This window comes from Neltuma alba, unplaced genomic scaffold, assembly GCF_004799145.2.
Source record: "Neltuma alba isolate B1F8T4 unplaced genomic scaffold, ASM479914v2 tig00000444_pilon, whole genome shotgun sequence".
Classification (NCBI taxonomy): domain Eukaryota; kingdom Viridiplantae; phylum Streptophyta; class Magnoliopsida; order Fabales; family Fabaceae; genus Neltuma; species Neltuma alba.
Genome location: NW_021632053.1, coordinates 118,094 through 143,780, shown reverse-complemented (window position 1 = coordinate 143,780; position 25,687 = coordinate 118,094). Strand labels below are relative to the sequence as shown.

The window sequence follows — 25,687 nt, the reverse complement described above, 5'->3', positions numbered from 1 at the left end:
AAGTCTTCAACGAATTTGGGAAATATTAAAATAAAAAATTTATTAAGCTATTACACTTCGTATGGTTGAAATTAATATATCTACAATCTATTAAAAGGTAATACTATAAGGTATGACAGAAGCCACTGGGAGCAAAAGCATTGTTTTAGTGTGTTCCTTGTAAACGGATCCAATAAGCGTCTGAATTTCATATTCTTAGTTTTTCCTCCCCTCACTTTGAAATGCTAGTTTTAAAAATGGACCGTGAGCTCACAAAATAAGATAGACTATAGGGAAGAAGGATTCAATCAATGCTGATATTGTTATATGTGAAGTCACATCATTCATCTGTTAGGATACTAAAATATATAGTAGATGCAACGGGAAACAAACTTGCATTTGTAGACATACAAGGATACATAAAATTGCAAGTAGTAGTGGTAGCTAAGATAGATAAGTAAATACTGACTTGAATGTGGACGCACATTACATATTGATCGATACTTATGCAAAATGCTTCATAATTTTGAAGATTACGAAGCAAGTGGGATTGGAGACAAAGGAATTGGAATATGTTTCAACCCTTCCAACATCAGTATCACATTCTTCATGGAAGGACGTAGGGATAAGTCCTCTTGGACGCACCATAAAGCCACTTTCACCATTCTTTCCAATGTCATCCATTCTACATCTTCATCCACTGATACGAGTTTCTTCAATTCCCCTCTAACAAAGCAATTATATACCCAAGTTGAAAGCATAATCTCCTCTTCTGAAGGAACATTCACATCTATATTCCTTCTACAACATATGATCTCTAACAGCACCACGCCATAGCTATAAATGTCAACTTTTACCGATGTTGATGCATCTTTCTGCCGTTCAGGTGCCACATAGCCACTTGTCAATTCACTGGTACTTCTCATTCTTGAATGTTCTGGCAATGATGATAGCCTTGCAAGGCCAAAATCTGATATTTTTGCTACCCACCTTTCATCTAAGAGAATGTTTTGAGGCTTGATATTGCAGTGGACGATGCAAACTTCACACTCTTCGTGCAGATATAGGACTCCCCTTGCTACATCCAATGCAATTTTGACTCTTTGTTTCCAAGATAGATGCATCTCAGACTTGAACAGAAAATCTGCTAGAGATCCATTACTCATGTATTCATACACAAGGAGCTTTCTTGAATCATCAATACAATAACCAATGAGCTGAACTAGATTTCTGTGATGAGTTCGAGCAATTGCAGTGATTTCAGCTTGAAATTCCCTTTCTCCTTCATCAGCAACAACGTCTAGTTTCTTCACAGCTATCCTTTTGTTATTTCCTTGATTTGTCCCCTTGTAGACCACTCCAAAAGATCCTCTACCAACCTCTTCTGTGAAGTTTCTTGTTGCATTCACCAATTCATCAAAAGAAAATGTTCGTAGACTACAGTCCTCAGTGAATCGCAGATTCGCACTCGTAGATAGCTTTGTGTATGAATGGATCTTGCGCCTGTAAACAAAGATGATGGAGGTGGCAATAGTGAAGCAAAGGAATGAAATTGAACCCAGAGTGAGGAGCAAAGTCAAAATAAGATCTTTCTTGTCATCAACATGAATCATCGCTGGCTTCTCTGGATTTGGAATAATGGCGTTTCCTGAAGGTGACTTGATGAATACCGTGTTTGATGAATTTTGCTTAATTCTACCAAATCTAAGGGGAAGCTTAAACTTATTGCAGTTACCTCTTTCATATAACACTGCTGCACAGTCACAGTCTTCCTGGCAAGCCTGCCTGCAAGTTTCCATTTTCATGGGCTCAACCCAATAAGGAACAATGTTCTTCAGCTGCAAATCTTGCAAGGGATCAAAATTGTAGAGCATCCTTGGATATTCACTGGTTTTACATTCATATTTGTGGGTTTGTTCACAGTCCAAGAACATGCTTTGATTCCCATTGATGGGCGTGAATCCAGGATAACAATGACATACACCTTTGCCAGCGACCGAGGAGCAATAACTGTTGAAGCCACAAAAACCCCTTACATCACATTGATCAAAAAGATTCTGCCACACAATATGAACACTTGATTTGGCATTCCTCTCAAATCTGTGCACGTACAGTCTAAATATCCCATCCACATCAAGTGTTGCACGGTAGATTAGGCTTGTGTTCTGCCCATGAACGTTGCTATGGCCCAGAACCCGTAAGGTCCTATTCCTATCATCAACCAGGCAAAGAAAGCCTTTTACATTAAGGGTAAGTAAGACATACCCAAAAATCTGTGTGCCATAGTAAGCATCATCCATCCTTCGATTGTTCACAGGGTAGGCCACAAGATTCCCATCATCCTGCATGACGAGAATGAAGTTTCCGCTCGAGTGGTCGGATTTGGACAAAGAAGAGACCAGATTTTGCCCAGAAGATAGAATTTGACCTCCTAATATGGTATCGGTGTGTAGATCGAAGCTTTGCCAGATAACACTTTGATTTTTATCGTAAATCACGAAATTGCCTGAATCAAACATAGAAGCTGAATATGCAGGCACTTTAAACGACGAATTAGTAATGGGTGTTCTTTTCCCTGTCTCGTTACGAAGCAGAACTGGGCCATCTTTATCTAAGACAATCACTGATGTAGATGATAGTGGTGGACTGTTGCGATAAGCCGTCCATACAATTGTATTCTCAGGCTCATCCCTAAGCCATATCCCAACAGCAAAGCCTTTACCTTGTGGATAAAAGCCGAAGGCGAAATGACCAGAGCTTGACACCCATGAAGTAGAATTTGATTTTGGGGAGAGCCAAGAGCCCAGACGAATGATGGTGGCATCATTCTTTTCAGCTATAGCTTGGTTTGCACGTAGCACTGCGAAGAGCAAGAACAGAGTTAGGGAAGCCGCCATGTGGTATAAGTGGAAGGAAGGGAAAATAGACGGATCGAAGCTCAGAAGAAACGAAAGAAATTAAATTAATTCGCTATTCAGCTGCAAGTTGAAAGAGAGACATCACCGGCGTAATTATGCAAACGAGTGAAGACTTTGACTTGCTTCAAGCATTGACCTGTGCTTCTATTCTAAAGCAAAGCAAAGGAAATTTACGGAATCAGGCCTTAAAAAAAAAAAAAAAAGTGATTTAACAAAAAAGGGGGGGGAAGATAAAGAGCGAGTGAAGACTTGACTTGCTTCCTGCATATCGCGTGTGCTTCTACACCAATAGTAAATTTCTAGGAAGAAACGATCGGAAGCAGGAGGGCACCCTCTTCCCTCCTCAGTCCTTCCGGCACTGGCACAAACAGATCACTTGAAGGAGGAATTCTTAAGCACTGGGAGTACCAACTAATCTAAACACTGCCCAATAGAAACATTCCAGCTCATATAATTTTAATCCACGTCAGCGTACTCGTTTTTATTTATTTGTCGTTTTAAAAAGTAAAATTGCCTTAGGAACGTTGATTTCCGTTATTGCCCCCTTTCTCTCTCTCTCTCTCTCTCAAACTGTCCCTTCTCCCATCTCCGTCCCTTTTTTGCAGATATCGCCGGTGGAGATTTCGAAACTGAGGAGAGAAAGGAAGAAGGGTTGGAAAATCATCAAGTTTGAGTTTGATTTGTCTAGGAAGATTTAAGATCTGCAGCTGGGAAACTTTGGCTATCGTCTTTGAATACCATGTGGATGGGAAAAGAGCACAGACCATCAGCGATGGTGAGCAAAATCTTCTTCATCTCGTTTTGAACTCGCCCTCGTCGACGGTGCCGCTGCCGTCGACGACGAACTTCTCAAAGATGGAGTTGTAGAGATGAGACTAAAGAAGTTTTAACTTGAGAAACCGAGACTGTGATTCCTCTTGTATTACTACTGCCCTTGCGAGCGACGTCGTGGTCCGACGAGAAAATGAGAGGAGGAAGGGAGTTTTTTTTTTTCCAAACAAGAAATAATGGAAATGAATTGGATGACATGTAGATTAAAATCATATCAGCTGGCTCATTTCTATAGGACGGAGTTTAAATTACTTGGCACTCTCAGAGTATCTAAGAATTATAAAGCTGCTATTGGAACCCAGTTTTTCCAAAGTAATCAGTACATAAATCGAGATACTAGGCCACGCTAGCATGGTCGGTTTGGGATCGGTTATCCTTTACTTCCTTACCATTCTCTCCTCCTTAGTAAAAAATTATAGCGTTTTATTAACGGGGCTGAATCTAGTAGACGAGACTAGTCTCTCGTAACGTAACGAATCGAGATTCAAATTCTTACTGAGAGAGATGCTCACATTTAGTACCCGACAGTGCTTCAAATAAGATTGCCTATAATAAGGGGATACCTATATTTTAGTTTAAAAAAAAAAGCACACAGTATTCTAAAATAATTTTAGGATATGTGTGTTATTATTAGGAAAATAACGTAGAGTATTAGGTACACTAAAAATTAATTTAAGATACCAGATGCTATTGAAAAAATAGTATAGAGTGCAACTTGCCAGATACTGGAATACTGCTGAAAAATCTTTTTGGATGTCAGGTGCACTAAAAATTATTTTAAGATACCTGATCTTACTAAAAAGGATTTCAGAGTGAAAGATGTTACTGCATACTACTGAAAAAATATGGCAAATCCAACTTATTAGATATTACATGCTACTAAAAAAATATCTTAAAGTGTTAGATCTACTAAAAATCATTTTAGAATACTCTTCAAAGTGATGTATATTGGTTTGAAAAATCAAAAAGTGCCCAGTCTCCACTTTTTCACCCAAAACGCCGTAGTTAAGAATAGAGAAGAGAACGCCAAGAGAAGAACGGGAAAGCCGGCCTGTTGGTTCATATTAAATAGCATTTTGCAAAAGAATGATGGTGGTGATTAGGGATGAGTGGCATCCAAAGCAACTGGTACCCCAACTGCTTCTTCCAGTCCTTTGTACAAGAACCTGAAATTTGAATTACCCAGGTCTTTTTTTATAATATCCCACTTATAGTTGTCTAAATATTTAATATTCTTAATATAAAACCTATTTAACTAATTTGATTAGATTAAAAAAGTTAGGTAAGTTAGTTAATTGTAAAAAATATAACATGTTTTTTTGCAAAATACCGTAATCATCTTTCTTAATATTCTACTTCTCTCTTCTATTTAATTATGGTTAAGGGAATATTCATAGAGATAATTTAGGAAAAATTAATAAATATGAAAAATATGTTTTATATTTAGGACCAAAATCAACTCAACAATTAGGTCCTATATTAGGATCGGAGGAGTACGTTTTTATCATTTTTCCTCCTCATTAATTGTATACATTGCATTAATTAAAAGTTTTTACTACATCTCTTTCATACTTGCTCTCTCTTACTTGCCCCTTATAAATAAGAGCAAGTTTGGGGAACAAAAAAGTTAATCTTTTACTTATTTATTATTTTTAACTAATTTTAATTACTTTTTAAATTGTGTAATTTAATTATCAAGCTCCTGTAATAAAAAGGGAGGGGGTACTTTCTCGCCAAACTCAGCTTGTTTGTAAAAGTAAAGAACATGCTTGGCAAGAATATTCGAAATAGGATAATTATAAGTTTGCTAGTTTGTTTTTTTGTGCTCATCATTTTCACTTGCTGAATATTCATTTGGGGGGAAAAAATCTATACTTTCCAATTTTTTTTTCTCTGGGAAATGCACTAAGACATTGAGTAGACATGTTTTATAACAAAAGCAGATGTAAGATCGAAACAAGATTGTACACACTTGTATGTCAGTATGTGGATAGTATAAGATAATTAAATATTTACTTAATAATTTTACAAAAATAATAGTATTTGAAAGAAGTAAATTAAAACCGTATGAACTATTATAAATAGGGCTCTTGGTTCAAATGATTTTCATTCCTTCTTCTTCCAAAAGGATTTGATCAAACAGGATATTTGTGATATGGTTTGGCGCTTCTGGAACTCAGAGCACATTATTAATTATTTCTTTCAACAAAGCTATTGTTGTGCTCATCCCTAAGACAGCCTCACCTCAGAATAGCAGAGATTTTAGACCCATCAGCCTATGCAATGTAGCATACAAAATCATATCGGAGGTTTTCTGTAACAGATTATTGCTCCAAACCAAAGTGCTTTTCTGAAAGGAAGATTAATTTCTGATAATTTATGATTGCATCTGACATCCTTAACCGAATTCACTTAGCAAGAGTTGGGCGAAGAAAATTAGCTGCTCTCAAAGTTGATTTTTGTAAGGACTTTGGCAGACTCTCTTGGTCCTTTATTGAAGCTGCTATAATTAAAATGAATTTACCGGCTAAGTTGATTCAACGGATTCAACAATGTACCTCCACAGTCCACTATCAGATTCTCTTCAGTGGACGGTTATCACAGGCCATTTTCCCTAAATTTGGAGTTAGACAAGGAGATCCTCTATCCCCTTATCTTTACGTCCTGGCTGGTAACAATGTCTCCTGTCCTATACTTTCTATTGAATCTAAGAAAGAATGGAATGAAATTAAAATTTGCAATGCGGCTTCTCCACTTTCACATTTATTTTAAGCGGATGATTCAATCCTGTTCTTCTAAGCTAATGTTGGAAATTGTAATCCTGCTCAGAATGCTTTGCGTAGATTCTGTAAATGGTCATACCATAGTATTAATAGGAATAAATCGACTCGAGTCTGTAGCCTAAACCTTTCTCATGCACAAAAATTAGAATTATCTCATACCCTGAAAGTACATTTCTCCCAAAGGGGTGGAACCTGGATAAAAGGATCAAGTCTTGGCAGGGAAAATTAGACCAAGAAACCTTTTCATTAAGGCCCTCCTTGTGAAGCAATTATTTTGAATCCTAACTGCCCCAGATGGTTCTCTTTTAGCCTCTACGTTGCAGGTTAAATACCTTGATTTGTCTTCCGCTGAACTTTTCAAATTTCCCGATAACTCTTCTTGAATTTGTAGAGGTATAGCCAAGAATTCTGACTGACTCAAAGGGAAATTAAATTGGGCTATAGGCGACGGTACTATGACTCCTTTTAATCACCACCTATGGTGGCCAATGCAAGTTAGGATGGACACTCCTTCTCTCGATCAGAAAGTGTCTGACCTTTTAATTCATACCAATACTTCTTAGAAACCAATTTGCTGGAACAAGCCAGTTGTCTTTGATCTTTAGTCTCCCACAGTCATTAGCCATATCTGCAGTATCCCTTTATCTCTGGCTAACTCCCCTGATAAGTTGTTCTGGGAAGGAAACCTTTCGGGAAATTATACTCTCATGGATGGATACAAATCCCTCTTGATTTTCCTGCAGATCAATCACTTGAAGACAACTTTTGGAAATTTCTTTGGGCTCTTTCTTTACCATGAGCAATTGTTGTTTATCCGGAAGCTTCTTAACAAAGCCTTACTAGTTACTTAGATTCTGAGGCATCACCACATTCAAGCCTCTGGCTTTTTGACAATTTGGATGTACGGTTGAAGAACATTTGGATCACTAATTTATCACCTGCCCTTTTACTAGAGCAGTTTGGTATGGAGCCTTTTCTATCCAAGTTGATTCCTTCTTTTGAAGACTTCAAAATTTGGCTAGACGCTCTTTTAATGAAGCTCTTTGAGAGTCAAAATTTTCCAATGGTGAAGTGTATTATTATCCTCTGAAATATAATATGGGTTAAGAGGAATCTCATTCTGCATCAAGGCTGTTCAACTAATCCTCTGGGTCATTGAGGAAATTAGATTTTGCTTGAGCTTCACAAATAGGGCTTTCTGCAGCTATGATGGACTCTCTCAGTCGAACAACTCTTGCCTTACAACCAGAGAATTTACAACTGCTGGTTTTCACCATTGTAACATCATTCTCCAGAAATTAAAAAAAAAAAAATGTAAGGGAACTCATTGCTTTGGTATCCTTTTATATGGAAATCATGTGTGTTGCACCGCAGCGGAGGGAAAAATATCGCAATGATCACTCCTATCTGAAGTGCTCTAGAGAAATCATCTTATGGCTGTTTGTCCTGGTCTAAGAAACAATCTCCTGCAGCTGTCTGAGCTAAAACTCTGGTCCATTGGAAAACAATTCATAAACAAGCAAAGCTTGAGACAGAGCAATGGGGAACATGGATATGGTATTGTGCGAGAAGGGAGAGAAAAATTAATGAACAGAACTCCGAAGAAATGAAGGAATCTTTTACGTAAGCAAAACAACGGAATGATCGAAGGCTTTGACTTCGAGGACTCCACTTGCTTCATGCATTGATTGCACTTAACAAACCACTTTTTTTGTTAAGTTTATTTTTTTTTTGTTAAGTTTATAAAGCCAAGAAATTGCCAATAATATCAACATCTGCAACGTTGGCCAAAAAAAATATCAACATCTGTAACCATTATTTCACTTTCAATATTTGTTTGGTATGGCAATTTATTTCAATCGATGTGACTTAACTGAGATATCAGAACATTATTAATGCATAACTAAATAAAATATTTATGTATAAATTACAAATAATTCAATAAAATAGAGTTATTTAATTATTTCAGTTTTATTTTTTTTAAGTATGGCAATTTATTTTAACACGTGTGAGTTAAGTAAGATATCATGTTGATATTTAAATTGGTTAAGGGTTAGTAGTGTAACTGTAATTGAACCAAATTCAACACAATCATCATTAAAAATAATATTTATATAAAAAATCATTAAAAATTAACAATTATTGAAATAACAATTATTCAATTAAAATGTATAAAAATATTCATACACAATCTTAAAAATAACAATATTGAAATAACAATTATTGTTGTCAAACCCTTGATACTACGAGTTTAACGTTTTCACATTTTCAACTTACAAAATCATATTGGCTTGATCTTAAACTTGTTTTAGCTATAAAGTTGATTGAACTTACAAATTCACTCACCAAATTTATCGTTTTTACGTTTTCAACTTATAAAATCATGTCATTTCACTCTTAAACTCTTGGTAAAATTTTAAATTCATTTATGTTTAGCAACTTTATATATGAATTTTACACAAATTTCTTTATGGTAAATTGTCAATATTTGATGAATTTAATTTCAATTATTTGAATTTTAAATATATTTAAATGAAATTGTTGTCATTTTTTATATTTTAATTATTTAATTATCTGCTTTTTATACCAATTTATCAATACAAGTAAACTCTTATGAGTTTATAATTTGAGTTTACATTCTTATCATAAGTTTGCTTAAACTTACGAGTTACCTTGATAACAATGTATTAATCCATAACTAAATAAATTATTCATGTATAAATTACATATAATTCAATAAAATAGAGTTATTTAAGCACAATTTTTCTCCTAGATATCTTTGCCAAAAAGATTTGGCAAAAAAGAAAAATTGAAAAACAAAAATAAGGTTAAAGTATATTACTAATCCTCTAACTTTTTGCAAGATTTTAATTTAGTTTCTTAATTTAAAAAAATACTCCCTCTCATTCATAATATAAAAAGTTGTTTAAATTCTTTCACAAACCAAGAAAGGGTGGCTAAGTTATTGAATGGGTTCTAAAATGGTAATTGTTTTCTATTTTACCCTTAAAAAATGTGATTGAAAAGTAATAAATATTTTTCAAAATAAATTTTATTATCTCTCACATTTCTCTTCTACAATTAAAACTATCTCTCTTAATTAATATAGGTAAAAAAGGAAAATTGTCTTTAATTATTCTAGCAACTTCTTATATTTTGAACAGTAATTTTCTTTTAGATGACTTCCTATGGATCAAATGAAGTATAGTTTTGATCATTTAACCCTCAAATTGTTAATAAAAAATGATGCTATTGAGATCTTAAATATTGACAAAATATTCTTAAATGTTAACATATTAAGTTTAATTTTCAAAATAATCATAATTATTACCAAAAAAATTATCATTTAAATCTAATAATTTTATAATTAAATGACTAGAAATATACTTTTTAAAGTTAAGAAACCAAACTAAAATTTTATAAATTAAAGTACTAAGTGTATAATTTAACTTAAAAATAATTCTTCAGCAATTTCTCTTTACCTTTCTGAGAGTCATTTTCTTTCGGACCTGTGCAAGAGAAAACAAATAAATGAAATAATTTCTCTAGTATTGTTTTGATAAAAAAATATTTTCTTAAGCAGTTCTCTTTGATTTAGTCGAGGGAAATTTTTTTTTAAATTGTCGGAAAGAAACGTTCCTTTGACAATAACTAGAGAGAAAGTCATAACTTTTTCTCCATATTTTTCGAGAGAAATCTTCTCAAAAGTTTTCGAGTGACAGGTGAGAATTTCTTTGACGAAAAAAAAAGCCAAAGAAATTTTAGAAATTCTGTCAAATTATTTTGATAGATTATTTTAGGGTTAATATAATTTTTGATTCTTTAAGTTTGTTCTTATTTTGATTTTGGCCCCCTCAAGTTTTAAATCATAAGTCAGTCCCTCAAATTTCTTTCGGCCTAAAATATTGCTCTTTGTTATAAATATAGAAGAAATTTAGAGAAGAGTCATACAGAGAAAGAGATGATCAACAAGAGAGAGTATTTCTCATTCCCTTCAAGTATACTCAATATATTATATATGGCCTCTATTTATAGGTATAGCTTTACACCTTTAATAGAATCTACAAATTACATAATAATATGAGATAATTGTGGGATGTAGAGATAATGGAAGATATTGGAGATTATAGGAGATAATAGGAGATATATGGACATTCACAAAGATATTATATTCATAACACTCCCCCTTAGATGTCCAATATGACTCGTTAAAAAACTTCAACTAGGAAAAATCCTGCGGAACAAAAACCTAGCAAAAGGAAAAAAAAAGTACACCATTCATTGATACACTATGCAATACTACCTCATTAAAAACCTTGCTTAGAAAACCCAGTGGGACAAAACCATAGACAACGAAAAAAGAGTACAACGTGTATCAACTCCCCCTTTTGGCAATATCAGTTGACATCTTCGAGTTTGCAAAGTTTAATATAACGAATAACTCTTCCAAATATTGTAATGAGATAAAAACATCAAATATGAATTTCATAATCTTCTGAAAATTATGAGACGAATAGTCTTTTTATGGTTTACCTACACGTGGATCATACTATGATCTCTTGACATGAGGATTAAATAAGAATACTTTATCTATATAACCATTAAGATTAGTCTTGGGTATCTTGAGATAAAATAATATTACCTCCATGGTATCCTTAAAGTAACGAAGAATATTTTTAATTTCATTCCAATATCTTCATGTTGATAAAGAACTATATCATGCTAATCAGCAAATGATAGCTCAGATTTTGTATGGCTAGATAGATATATAAATGCTTCAGTGATACTAAGATATGGTATTTCTGGACCAAGTGTTTATTCATTACCTTCTGGAGGTCTAAATCAATCTTTACTTCATATCTAAAGATCTTGCAACTATCGAAACATATAATAGATGTTGCTTATCTACATAATGGATATGACTTATCTATATGGACTCTTTTGAAAGCTTTCATTTCAAACTTTTTCTTTAAATAATTCGTAGCTTTTGAAAACTCATCAGGAGTTTCGATGCTATCATCATATATAGTACTGATAACAAACTCATTTTGAATCTTTTCACAAATGGACAAGTTAGAATATGTTTATAGCATTCCTTCAGTCGATATTAACTACATATGCCTCATATAGAGACTTAATTGAATAATGTTCTTGAGAACATAATTGTATGCTTGTAGAAACTCAAATCTTTCAATGATTTTTATACATTATGATCCAAATCTATTCATGTATTAGATCGTTTGAATTTATACAAGGATTTGAATCTTTCTGGGATTCACATATAATTTCACTATAAAGTGAGTCATACGTTATAGTATTTCTAAAACGCACATGAAAAAAATTTCATTTATTACCAGACTGTCAGATTCATAAGACATGTAATTTAATCCACCACAAGACTTTATTTCTCTTTATATTGTACAAATGCCTATTTACCATAATACTAGCATTACACTTCAAGTGCATAGGCCAGGGATACACAAATCCCTATTACATGTGTCTTTTCTTTTCTGTTGGCTAATTATTTTTCTATCTGTATCTCATGACAGATTTATATATAAGATTCTCATTTAATCACATGATATCATCAATAAAATTATTGTCGACAATTTTATTCCTTTATCAGTCCCCTTTTCTTTTATGACATAACATATCGAGATCTCTTTATTGCTTTCAAACACTTAAACCTCTTCAAGAGTCAAATAGTTATGTTTTAATCTCTTTTGCAATTCATGCCTCCTTAGTATGATCATCATGATAATTTGCTCATTTTTCTTTTCTCTTGGAACCGATCATACTCTTATGCTTTTAGTATGTCTTAGAAATAAGAGCACTTTTAGCTAGAATATAAGAATTAAGAATTCTCATTTGGGTCGCTAATTGCATCTGACAGATATTAGTAATGTTTTACGAATGCAATACTTTATGAACTTTTAGTTCATACTACTATATTTGAGGATCTACATTTGATAGTGAAAATGCATTTTATGTGTTTTCTTTTCCAACTACACATATTCTCCCCCTCAGATTAAGAATATGTAATGTAGGTCTCCCAAATCTATAAATCTCCTTTAGAAACATTATTTTGTTTCATTTAGAGACAAACAAGAATAAGGAGATTCTTATCCAACAGTGATCCCAACTTACTTTTAATATCCATCTGTGTGTATTATTGCAGTGAAATAATAGATATTACACATTTTAAGATGAAAATGTCTGGCTCAAGATCAAAAGCCAATTATAATGGGAGAATACATAGTACGTTGTTGGTTTGATGCATTTATGTGCAAAAATATATAAAATCAATCATCCCAACACTCAAATGAGAATTCTATTCTCATAAACTTTAATCTAGCTACTTATGGAAGCTTTTACTAAGCATATAATCATCAGCAACATGAGGAACAATCATTAGCAATCTCAACAAGAATCATATTGATTTCATAATCACGAACTTATGTATTCAATGTAATTATCTGAACATATTTGCAAACTTCAGGTTGCAAGTTGATCATAAACACCTGTGACTATTTTATAGATGCATCTTTCACTTATAGAGTATTACTTTGGTCCACATGGTGTCTAAATGGACCCATATATAAAGTTGATACATTATAAATCTGCATAGATCCGACTTTAAGCGCAGCTAGTGATGCTCTCTTATTTAGTTCTTTTGAGAACAAACAACACATACAAATTCTCAAATCATATATCATTTTTAAAGAATCTTCTGGTTTCTTTAATAAATGACAATACACATTTTTGATGATATTTTGCATCATTATGATTAAGAATGATCTGACCGGTCATGCCAAACTAGAAATATATAAACTTCTAGTTTATTATAAAATTATTCTTAATTATTGGTAAACTTTTTATTACCATGTCATATTATTTATTTTTCACCTTAATATTTCATAAGGAATATGTTATCAATTATGTATTTTATCTTCAGGATAATAAATCATGATATAGCTTTTCTAGAGCATTATTTTTCATCTTTTACCCAATGGTAAAAACTTGTGCACTCATAGAAGGTTGAGCGCTACTGATTCTTCTGGAGCCTTTTTCAAAAGGAATATGAGATATAAAGAATGATATTAATATTAAAAATAACAAATTCCATCCAACATAATTCACACTTGTATTTCAACAATCTCCCCCTCAAGTGTGAGTCATATAAATATATTTTTCTTATTTCTATATTTCAAAATAGAGTGAATAGCATATAGTAAGCTAATAACATATCTTTAACTTGAAAATTCAAATGCTTCCTAATTTAAATATAATAATGAATTTCAATCCAATTGCGCTATCACTTTAGACTCTTTGATAAACAAATATTCTAATATATATGTTTGTGGGTTATAATTTTCACTATCAATTACCAATTCTTCAAAAACCATATCAACCTTTTGTTACTAGTTCTTCTAGAACTATATCAATTTTTTGATTATATATAGTTCTTCAAAAAAATGCTATATATGATTGTTCAGGAACTAACATATATTATTTTTTCACTATATGATATATTTTACTTCTTGTTATGCTTTTTCAAAGTATGAAGTGTGTGTGTGTGTATATATATCTTCAAAATATAAAATTTTCTGGATTTTTCGTTATTCAAAAACTTTACTTCTTTGTATATATTATGTAATGTTTCAAAACTTATTCATAAATTTATAAACCCAACAAAAATTTAAAAAGATCTATAAGGACTAAAATCAAACTATATAGTTACGAAAATTTAAATCATAAGCCTTCAGGGCTATTTATAAGTTATTAGTCTTCAAGATTCAATATAGTAAATATATATACACATATTTTAGGTTGGTGTCGTCCTTTGTTATTGTCATCATCACAGCGTACAACTTCAGGTTGGTGCTGTTCTTCTGTTAAATCCCTAATATGATTTTGTTGTTGCTTCCAAATGCTTTTAGTTGAAACTGAATGATAGGATGAGCAATTATTTTTTCTCCATTATTGTTTCTCTGTTCGGTCGAGGAGTATTGTTTTTTTTTTTGTTTTCCCATCTTCAGCCAACAAAAAAGCTGGATTTTCTATTTCCTAAGCCAGATTTTCCTTGAATCAAACAGCCCCTTAGTGTTTTTAGGATGTCTACTACTTATACTTTGATCATCTTGAACTTGTGTAACCATATAAAAATATTCCTCTTAGAGTAGTTGTTAATACAAATAACAGAAACTCTATTATAGCCATTTCTATATATTCAATGTACTCTACAAATAGAGGAATGCATAGAATTGAACATGGTAAAATAAGAAATTGAAAGATTGCATTGAAATTGCTCGTTTGGAAATTTTCTAAAAAGCTAATCATAGGTTCTTCTATCCATCAGAACAATAGGGCTGTTAGGATTATCATTGTATTGGTTTAGTTGAGATTTTGATTATACATTTACAGAGCTAGCTACTGTGATTTGAATTGGTTTATATATTTGAAGCTTGTTTATCAATTTAAGCATCTTGATTGAGTTTTCTGATATTGAGTTATTAAGTATGTCTAAGTGTTGGATAATTCTGTTGATAAATTTGATTTAAGATGTAGATTGATAGAATTTTGTTGGTAAATTTTACTTTATTTCATTCCCAAAAATCCAAAAATATTCCTTTCATTACATTGTTTATTCTACATAAAGTGCCTTGTAAACCCCAATCTTATTTTTAACTTCATCTAGACATTATTGAATGTTAATTAACTTGGATGTTGTTATTGAAATTGCCTTATGGTTTGCTTCTTAAGACTTTATTTGAAGTCAAATAGAGAGCATAAAGCCCGAGAAATGCTAAGTTATAAGCCGTTATGCTGCCAAATATTTTTCAAATGGAATAGCACATGAGTAGTAGTAGAATATTTTTCAAACTGAAGTCAAAGTGAATTTTTGTTGAATTACTAGTTGTTAATAACTAGAATTACTAGTTGTTAACAAGTAGAATTAAAGACAGACAAATGTGATAAATAGTGCCTCATGCATTGACTTCTTATTTTTGTTTAATTCTCACAATATCTTTGAGTCGTTGATCACATTTTCCTCTAAATGAGTCATCTTAGTTGGAGACCATAGACAAGGAATGGATGTCCGCCAATCGTCTATCAAAGGAATATTGGGATGGGGTAGAAGATTTTATTAAGTTTGCGATTGAGCACGTCGAAGATTGCAATAGGATTATTTGTTCTTGTCTTAAGTGTTGCCTTTTGAAGCAAGTTTCGCCATCTGTTTGTGAGACCCACTTAATTATTTATGGAATTGATCAAAGTTATAAGTGTTGGACAAAGCACGGAGAGAAAAGAGATGTGAGTAATAGTAGTTGAGGGCATAGTGAAAGCTGTGGATCATCTAATTTTGAACAAGTACATATAAAGTTGACCGTCTTGAGGATATGGCCAATGCAATTGAACAAGAACTTGAGGATTATCCAGAAATGTTCAACAGATTGAAGTGTGATTTTGAGACAGCTCTATATGAAGGTTGTACTAACTTCATAAAATTGTCTGTAGTTTTGAAACTATACAATTTGAAGGCAAGAAATGAGTGGAGCGACGCAAGCTTCACAGAACTGCTTTTTCTTGTTAAACAAATGCTACCGAAAGAAAACGAGCTTCCAAGCAAAACATATGACGCAAAGCAAGTGTTGCGCTTTGTTAGCCTCAGCCATGAGAAGATACATGCTTGGCCCAACGATTGCATTTTGTTTAGGAAGGAGTATAAGTCACTAGCCGAGTGTCTTAAGTGTAATACGTCGTGCTACCAAGAGAATGGGAAGAGCTTGAAGAAGGCATTATGGTATTTTTTTCATTATGCCAAGATTCAGATACTTGTATAGTAACGTAGAAGATGCAAGAAATTTAAGGCAGCATGTAGATGAAAGGATTAAAGATGACAAGCTTCAGCATCCTGCTGATTCTTCTGAACAAAAGAAGTTTGATATTGAGTATTCTGAATTTGGAAAAGAAGATAGAAATCTACACATTGCATTAGCCATCGATGGGATAAACCCGTATGGAATGCAAAGCAGCATCCACAGCCCATGGCCAGTGATTTTGTTTATATATAACCATCATCCATGGCTATGCATGAAGCGCAAGTATTCTATGATGTCTATGATAATCTCTGGGTCACAGCAACCGTTTATGGTTTCATTGTTTAATAAATAATATTTATATCTATTATTCATATTTAATTTAATTTCTTGCTTCAATATAATTTTTGACAATCATTAATATTCAATTGTATTGTCTTCTTAGGGCTTTGTGGCTATACCGCACAGATCAAGCCTTACCCTGCCCCCCAGTCAAAAACGACCAATTCAACGAAACCTTTCTGTGAAAGAAAGTAAAGGTATCCATTATCATTATTTACTATTCTATTAAATATGATTTATTTATATGATTGACTAATATAATTTCCTTTCTCATTCTTTATAGTGCCCACATCAGTAAAAAAAAAAAAAAAAAAAGCTCCGATTGTGGGTATTGCATGATAAAATTCATGAAGGAGATAATTATGCACAATGATGACACAATTCCTGTGCAGGTAATATGCATTTGTTAAAGTTCAATTTTTTTATTTTAGAATTATACTTACTGTAGCTTATTTATATCTAACTTCAATTTGCTTCCATACAGTATTTTGCCGACACAGTTTGCACAATATATTCATCCACTTAGATAGAAGAAATCATTGAAGAGTTGGCAATGGTTTTGTACCGTTAGTGGGCACAAAATAGATAGGGAAGTAGAAGACAGCTTTGGTTTTAATACCATGCTATTGGTTTTGGCATTTAACAATTTTGTTGTGATTTTTGACAATTTGGCCAATTTTGATTTTAGTTGGTTTTTTGCTTTTGCTTTTTGTATTTGTCCAAAATTTTGATTTGGCTTACAACAACATATTTTTATATGAAATTTGGTTTGTTATTAAGATGAATATAATGTGAATTTTTGTCTGATACGTGGTTAATTAGATTTATATGATTGAATTATTGATTAGAGGTGGGAATACAGGCCGGCTTTGTAGGGCTGGCGGGCTTAAAAGGGCAGGCCCTATAAGGCCAAAATTTCAAAAATACCTCAATTTTCTAGGTCCAGTCCTTAAGTTAACAGGCTCAAGGCTGGCCCGTGGGCTTTTGACCCGTTTAAGGAAAAAAAACTATTTTTCATATTTCTCACATTTTTTTTTATAAAAAAATAAAAATAAACCAATAAAATTATTAATAAAAGATATAAATATAAGTAAAATGAAGTTGCAAATATAAAATATCATCATATATAAATATCCATCAATATCCAAGAGCATCTAAACATTCATTAACAAGAATAATAACATTCAAAAGTTTCATCTATAGTGTAAATGTGCAATAAACAAGCACTATCATTAATCTTTTGAAATTTCATCATCACTATAATCAATTGCTCTTCTTTATAGATATGCTTTTCTTTCGTAACAAAAATATCAAATTTTTCTTTTTTATAAGAATTTCAGTTTTAAATTTTACAGTCTAACTATTATTTTACTTTAGTTTGAGAAATATTATTGTTAAAACTCATAAATTTGTAATTCAAATTATAGAATTACAAGTTATATAAGTATAAAAATACTCTCTTATCAAATATATATAGTTTAAAAATATCAACACATATAATATAAATCAAATCATTATTAAAAATGAAAATTAACCCATTTTTTAAAAATTTAATTAGACAAATTATTGTCTAAAACTAAATAAATTAAACCATTCTGTGAAATTTAATTTTAAAATGATAATAATAACTAAATATTTGAAATATCATTAACAATGCAAAAAAATTAATAATATTAGAATTATATAAAAAATAAAAAAAATTATAACAGGCCTTAAAAGGGCCTGTTTAAGCCCTCAGCCTTGCAGGGCCAGTCCTATAGGGCATGTTTTTCATTTGGAGGGAAAAATTTTAAGCCTGGCCCTCATAATTTTTAGGCCTAAACGGGCCAACCCGACTGGCTTGGCCTGTTTTCCTGACTCTATTACTGATTGTTATATATTGGTTTGAATGCTGGCCTGGTTCTGTTTATCGAATAATGCTGTTTTGTATGAAGTTTCATAATACAGTGGGGCTGCTGGAAAAATAGTACCGGTATAAAAAAAATTTTCTAAAATACTTGATGGTTATTGAGTTAGAACCGTCAAATATGATCAGAACACTTGACGGTTATACAAGTAACTATCAAGTATTCTAATAATACTTGACGGTTCTCTGAATAACCATCAAGTATTTCATGAATATTTGACGGTTATTTGAGTAACCGTCAAGTAATTGAAACCAAATACCATCAAATTGCCCTCTAATACTTGACAGTTTTATGTGTAGAATCGTCAAATATTATCCAAAATATTTGATTGTTAATAACTACCAAATATTATTTGTTCAAATACATGATGCAAGTATACCTGATAGTTTATAACCATCAAATATGACAAAAAATAACTGTCAATTATTATGTAATTATGTAGTAGTGATTCAAAACTCCTTAATAAAGCCTCTTGACTTAATTAGAAATTTATTAAAAATATTTTAATTTGAATTTTAATATTTTAAGTGAATTTAATTAGAATTTTCCAGGAAAAAAATGTAGAAAAGGAAGCAGCATTTGATTGCCCCTCCCTCCTCCTCTAGTTCTAGTAAAATGGATAGAATATGGAAATAAGTTTCCAGGAGGAGATATGGATATTCCGAGTGGGCAAGAAATATCCCATGCGTCATACATAAGCAGCTGGCCTCGGCGCTTAACTTCGCACTAGGCTCAAATCCCCACATTGAACTGCCCCCCCAAACTCCCACTCCCCCTCCCCCCCAAACGTTGTTATGCTCTTCGTATAGAGAATTGGAACTCACAGATAAGTTTTAAAAGTTATTAATAGAAATGTTATGAGCTAAAAACGCCCCAGTGGCCAACAAAAGTTAATCCAAAGTTAGTTTATATTTTTTCATTTCTATTTATAAGTTACTTCTAATATATTTCACATAGATCAACAAAAATCTAAAATTTCATTAACTCTTATGTAAAATTCACAACTTGCCAGTTATTTTTATTTAATTCTCATATAAACAAAGTTAAAACAATAATAAATAAAAAGTAAAATTATATCTCCATATAAAAAATTTCTCTCAGTGCCTGTAAATAGAATAAAAAAAGTCTTTTCTTTCTGCCATATAAATAGGACTAGAGGAGTAACTCATAAGGTCATAAATTTAAATCATGTTACCGATATGAGAGCCTTGTAGGTGAGTTATTTGTAATTACATTTGTAAGCACTATTTGAACCATTTTCCCAGTCTTCAACCAATAAATAATGTAAAATATAGTAATATCTAAGGAGGATCCATCTGCTTTTAAAGGTGAACAAAACCGAACTTTAAACAAAAATCGAACTCAATTCGGTTTTTTGGGTTTGATTAATTCAGTTTTTTTTTTGTTAATTTTTTTTTGGTTATTTTGATATTTGGGGTTTAATGTCGTGTCTCTTAAAATATTTCGGTTATACCTGAATAACTATATACAAACATTTTTGTTTTTTGTTTTTGTTGATCTTTCTCTCTTTTCTAATATCAAAATATTTCGATCCCTTGCTCTCTTGTCAGCGATCACTCTCGGTCTCTTCCTCCCTCAGTCTTACTCTTAGCCCTAAATCCCGCAGCCTCCTTCCCTTCTCCTACCTCAATCAAATCCCCTTACTCAGGCTATCTCAATTCAAATCATGCCATTGTCGCCTCAACTCCTCACCTCCATTGTTCGTCTCTTTGACCTCCAGTTTTCTGGCTTTCAACATCCTCTCCTCCATCATTGTCTCTTTGGCACCTCTGCTTTGTCTCTTTACGCCTCCAAATCGTAGCATCGTGGCCTCCTCACCCCCGCTATTCAGCTTTTAAGCTTCATCTTTCAAGCTTCTAGCGTCCTCTCCAATTTCCTCCGTCATTGTCTCTCTGGGCCTCTCCTCCGACAGCGTTGCCCTGCATCTCCGTGAGAACATGACTTCTTCATTGTAAGTTTATTTTTTTTCCTTCTGATTCTTTCAATTGTTCAGCCTCAGCTTTCAAGCTTAAGAAGTAAGATGATGTAGCGGCTATGGACCAAAAGTAACTCCATTTATTGAGAACCTTTGAATTCATGGCTACGTTTATCTCTGCTTTGCTCGATAGATTCATTGAACCTTTGAATTATAACTTAATTTTCTGTTATTGTGTCAGTTTTTCAACAAAAAATGATAGTTATATATTGATGAAATGAGAAGTTTATAAGAACTGATATGTTATAATGTTATAAGAACTGATATGCAGTGAAAATGATAGTTATATGCTGTAATTTTCCTGTCACTATATCATTCCTATATACAAACACACACATTCTAGATCCTCATCAGTAGATATAAAGGGAGTATTGATATCATACTACTTCCGGTCCTTAATATTAGATCCTGTTTAACTTTTATTTTGGTTCTAAATATAAAACCCCAATATATTTTATCTCTCATATTTATACATTTTTTTTTTCAAAATAGCTCTTCTAACAATGATAGTTCTAGTCAATACACTTAATTAGTAAGGATATTTTAGGAAAGACAACACCTATGTAGGACAAATAACTAACTCAACTTACTTTCTTAATCTTCTCAAATTAGTCAACTGGCTCTTATAATTAGGACCGGAGGTAGTATTATAAAAGCCCACTAACTGAATAAATTGGCTAACCGAACTGAATTTATTTTAGTTAATTCAGTTCTGTTATTTAATACTTTTTAGTTTCGGTTCGGTTTTCTAAATATGCACTCTTCAATTATTCAGTTAATTTGATTATCACTGATAAGTGAACTGAATAACCAAATACTGACACCTATCTGGTTCTTTTAGTTAGTACATCTACTAAGAGCTACTCTTTAAACCTACCCTTTGATTGATAAATTGATGATGATAACTAAAATAGGTTGTCTGCTGAATATGTAAAATGATCTGATTATGACTAATCGTTCTATCATATTTAATAATTTATTATTTTATTGTTAATCAAATGATGAAACGAATTATGTTTAATGTGTAAGATGAATTTACTATATTTTATTAAAAATATCTTCTTATCTAAAACTGACAAGAGCCATGATTGAAATCTGTTCACACTTACAAATATCTAATATAAAAATATTTCTCAGGTCAAAAAAATATAAAAATATCTAAGCAAGATCATCTTTGATCTTCTGCTATAGTACATCTTAGGTTGAAAGCTACTCTTTAACCTTGGTGTTGTGAGTTCAACAATTTAGACTTAGACACTTCAACCAATTAATCTTATAATATAGTGATATTAAAACTCTTTTTTATATGTAAGTGGGGAATTATGGGTTCGATCCTTATTGTAATCTCAAATCATTAGTGTACATCTCTTTTAAAACAATAGAGACTTTAACAATAAATTAATAAGATGGATATATGGGCGTCATTATTTTGGGTTAAAATTTATTATAGTAATATTGGCAGTATGTCATGAGATATTTTCTTATTAGCTATATTATTTTTAAGGAAAAATTATAATGAGATCCCATGAAAAAAAATAATCACAAAACAAGTTCTAGAAGTTGTCATTTTCTACTTATTACAGGTTGCTTAGATTGTTATTGAGACTTTTAAGTAGTTATTTTTTTTTTTGAGACCTTATTGTAATTCTTCCTATTTTTAGTGATGTTGTTATGAATTATTTGATACTACTACAGAATTAGGGTAGATTTTTGATGAAAATTAAAATAAATCGTATTATTTATAATTTGCTAACAGTAACACTTTTTCTTTAATTAAATGAACCTAGTACTCCTCCGGTCCTTATTATAAGACCCAATTTGACTTTTTATTTGGTCCTAATTATAAGACCCAATCCATTTTGTCTCTTATATTTATGCATTTTTTTCCAAGATAATCCTTCTAATAATGATAGTTTTAGCCAATATACTTAATTAGCAAGGATATTTTAGGAATGACAACACTTATTTATTATAAATAACCAACTTAACTTACTTCCTTAATTTCCTCAAATAAGTCAATTGGGTCTTATAATTAGGACCGGAGGAGTACCATTTTTAAAATATGAAAATTTTCACATCTTGAATGATGTGACTTTCGTTTAATTATAATTTTTAGTCTACGACCGTAGTTAAATCAGATCTATATTGTAAATAACAAGAATACAAGTCTTTGCAAGAAAAAATATATCCTTTTATTTATATTATAAGGTAACTTTTAGAATAAATTTGCAGTCTTTGGAGGAAAAAAAATGCAGGGTCTCAAATCTAAGTTATTTAGAGAATTATTAATTAATATTTTTTTAATTTTACCCCATTGTAAATTACAATTATTTATAATATATTATTTCTGATTTTTAATATAAGATTTAATTTGTTGTTCAATTTAAGTTAGTGTCATAAAAACTAATTTGTAGTATAAATTATCCTACAAACTAGCTTAAAAAGTGTTTATATTTAACGTCCAATAGTGTCTTGAATAAAATTACCTATAATAGGAGAATATGAAAATAAGAGGTACTACTTCCGATCTTTAATATAAAAACTAGTTGATTAATTTGAGTAGATTAAAAAAATTAGTTATGTCAATTATTTAGAATAAATAAATATTTTTTTTAATAAGATATCTTTGTTAATAATATGTATTAGTTAGAACTACTATTTAATGAGAGTGACTACTATAAGAACTATTTTAAACAATAATTAAATATAAAAAATACATTAATATATTATATTTAAGATTAAATTAAATGTTAAAATAATTATTTTATATATATATCTATATATATATATGAAGTATAGCCGCACAGGAGGCAGAGCTAAAAAGACATGGCGATGCATCCCCTGAAGCAACCTGCTGCCACCAACGAACAAATGTACCGTATCGTTGGTGGCGCGGCTCGCCAACGCACCCAAGTTTGTTTATTTATTTTTAAATATTGATAATATCTCAAGAAATTTCGGCTCATGACTCGACGTCGATGGAGTATGACCCCAAATATACTCTCCATTCATAAGGATATTCCCTCAATAAACCCTCCGAATATTCTTCCCCTTTTACCGTTATATCACCTCCCGGTCCTCACTCTCTCATCAATCCTTTGGCTCTTCCCTCACTTCCTCCTGATTGAATAAAGGACCCTTTTTGGTTTGACAATTTTGGCCCCCCCTCTTTCCCATATTTTCGTCTTTCTTTTGGGAGTTGTTTCAGTCTTTCCGGAATCCGGCGACGAGACATGAAATTCGGCAAGAGTCTCAACAACCAGATCGAGAAAACCCTACCGGAGTGGCGGGACAAGTTCCTCTCTTACAAGGAACTCAAGAAGAAGTTGAAGATCTTGGAGCCTCCCAAATCCTCCGTCGACGACAGGCTGTCCAAACGGCCCAGGCTCGATGATGGTGCCGCCTCCGGTGAGTCTTCACCGGAGGAGATTGACTTCAGGAACTTGCTGGAGGGAGAACTCGACAAATTTAACACCTTCTTTGTTGAGAAAGAAGAAGAGTGCATTATTAGATTGAAGGCACGAGTCTCCTCATTGTCCCCCCCCCCCCCCGCCGCGCTTAGCAGTTAGGTTTAAACGATAAACCGAATCTATCATTTGGCTTGATTTACGCCTGTAGTAACAAATGATCAAAAGGCAATACTTTAACAAGTATTTAATCATTTGATTTAACTAACGTAATTCTATTGGCTCATGTCTGTGCCAGCAGTAATTCTCCGTGCATAGTTACTCTGTTATTGCTGTAAGCAATACTATTTAAAGACCGAATGATTTTACTGGGGATATGTCTGCGTGATCAGCCTGAAGTTGGACTTTCAAGCATGATTGTAGATTGTGCTTCATAAGATTTACATGTTATTAACAGCTCAAAATGTCTAATGCTTCCCACAATCTGCTCTGTAGAGGACTTGTGAAAAATACTTGAGAAGTATTTTAACAAGAATATTGTTATTTGATTTAACTGATATAATTCTATTGGCTCATGTCTATATCAGCAGTGTTTCTAATTTTTAGATATTCAATTGCTTTTTTATCGTGCAGAGTTTCTCTGCTACCACTATAAACAATATTGGTTTTTGATCAAATCTGTGAGAAGCCTGAATTGATCTTTCAAGCATAAGCGGAGATTGTGTTCCATAAGTCATAGATTTACTAGTTATTAACTGCTCAAAATGCCTAATTGTTTTCTCAATTTCCGCCGTACAGGACTTGTGAAAATACTGAAGAAGTATGACAAGAGAACTGGTGCCCTAATTCGCTTATCTTTCATCCGAAAAGTCTTGCGGCAGCCTTTCTTTACTACAGAGATGCTCTACAAGCTTATAAAAGAATGTGAAACAATGCTGGATGGTTTATTTCCGGTGAATGATACTCCTGCCTCGGTTGATGCTGCTTCTCAATCTGATGGATGCGATCTTTCAACAACAACTTCAACTTCTTTCAAGAGCGGTGATTGTCCGTTGGTACCCAAGGAACTGGCAAAGATTGTGAATAAGCAGAGCCTTTTTATGAAGAGCACCATATCAGCATTACATGTTTTGCAGGAAATTAGATCTGGAAGCTCCACGATTAATATGTTTTCACTACCACCATTGGCAATCAGTGGGTTGGGAGAAACATGGAAGAAAGTTTCTGTTCTGGAACAAGTAGCCAAGTAATCTTCTGGATTGCATTGATGGTGGCCTAGTGGGTTCTTTAAATTTCCTTCCTTTTTTCTCTCTAAAAAACGATGCCACTGATGGCATGCATGCCTCAGATTCAGAATACTAACACGGATAAGAGAAGTGTGAAGATGGAATTGATCCAATACAAATGTAGGTTCCATAGGTTTCATATGATAGCTCTGGTATTTCTAATAGTCATATTTTGATAAATTACTGATTCTCATCGTTACAAACTATGTAATGTAATCATATACACTTTTGTGGTATTTTAATAGTCATATTTTTAATAGGGGTTCCATTGTTTTTCTGTCGAGACGGGGAATCTCTTCTTGGAATGTTGCCGATGGCGAATGGCTATTGAACCCTTATCAATTTAGTTCTCAGGGAAATAGTTTAGTTTCCAGGAATTACGGGTGAACGTGTCTGATGAGATTATTTCTGGGAAAC

The 25,687-nt window shown here is 32.4% G+C and overlaps 2 protein-coding genes across 2 annotated transcripts; one reads left to right on the top strand and one right to left on the bottom strand.

Moving 5' to 3' along the window:
• Nucleotides 1–512: 512 nt before the first annotated feature.
• On the bottom strand, nt 513–2,876 carry LOC114735886 (G-type lectin S-receptor-like serine/threonine-protein kinase LECRK1). The gene has a single exon (XM_028923700.1). The coding sequence runs from the start codon at nt 2,874–2,876 to the stop codon at nt 513–515; it is 2,364 nt and encodes a 787-aa protein (XP_028779533.1).
• A 20,888-nt stretch (nt 2,877–23,764) lies between these two features.
• On the top strand, nt 23,765–25,300 carry LOC114736660 (SPX domain-containing protein 1-like). The gene is made up of 3 exons (XM_028924562.1): nt 23,765–24,141; nt 24,591–24,644; nt 24,741–25,300. Exons 1-3 carry the CDS (start codon nt 23,811–23,813, stop codon nt 25,232–25,234), a joined length of 879 nt encoding a protein of 292 aa, XP_028780395.1. The 5' UTR covers nt 23,765–23,810; the 3' UTR covers nt 25,235–25,300.
• The last annotated feature ends 387 nt before the right edge of the window (nt 25,301–25,687 follow it).

Bases quoted from the DNA above. Each gene is read 5' to 3' on its own strand.
- LOC114736660 (XM_028924562.1), top strand. From the start codon at position 23,811: ATGAAATTCGGCAAGAGTCTCAACAACCAGATCGAGAAAACCCTACCG. The intron at 24,142-24,590 runs GTTAGGTTTAAA...TCTAATTTTTAG, and splicing joins CCCCCCCGCCGCGCTTAGCA to ATATTCAATTGCTTTTTTAT. The intron at 24,645-24,740 runs ATTGGTTTTTGA...CTAGTTATTAAC, and splicing joins CTGCTACCACTATAAACAAT to TGCTCAAAATGCCTAATTGT.
- LOC114735886 (XM_028923700.1), bottom strand. From the start codon at position 2,876: ATGGCGGCTTCCCTAACTCTGTTCTTGCTCTTCGCAGTGCTACGTGCA.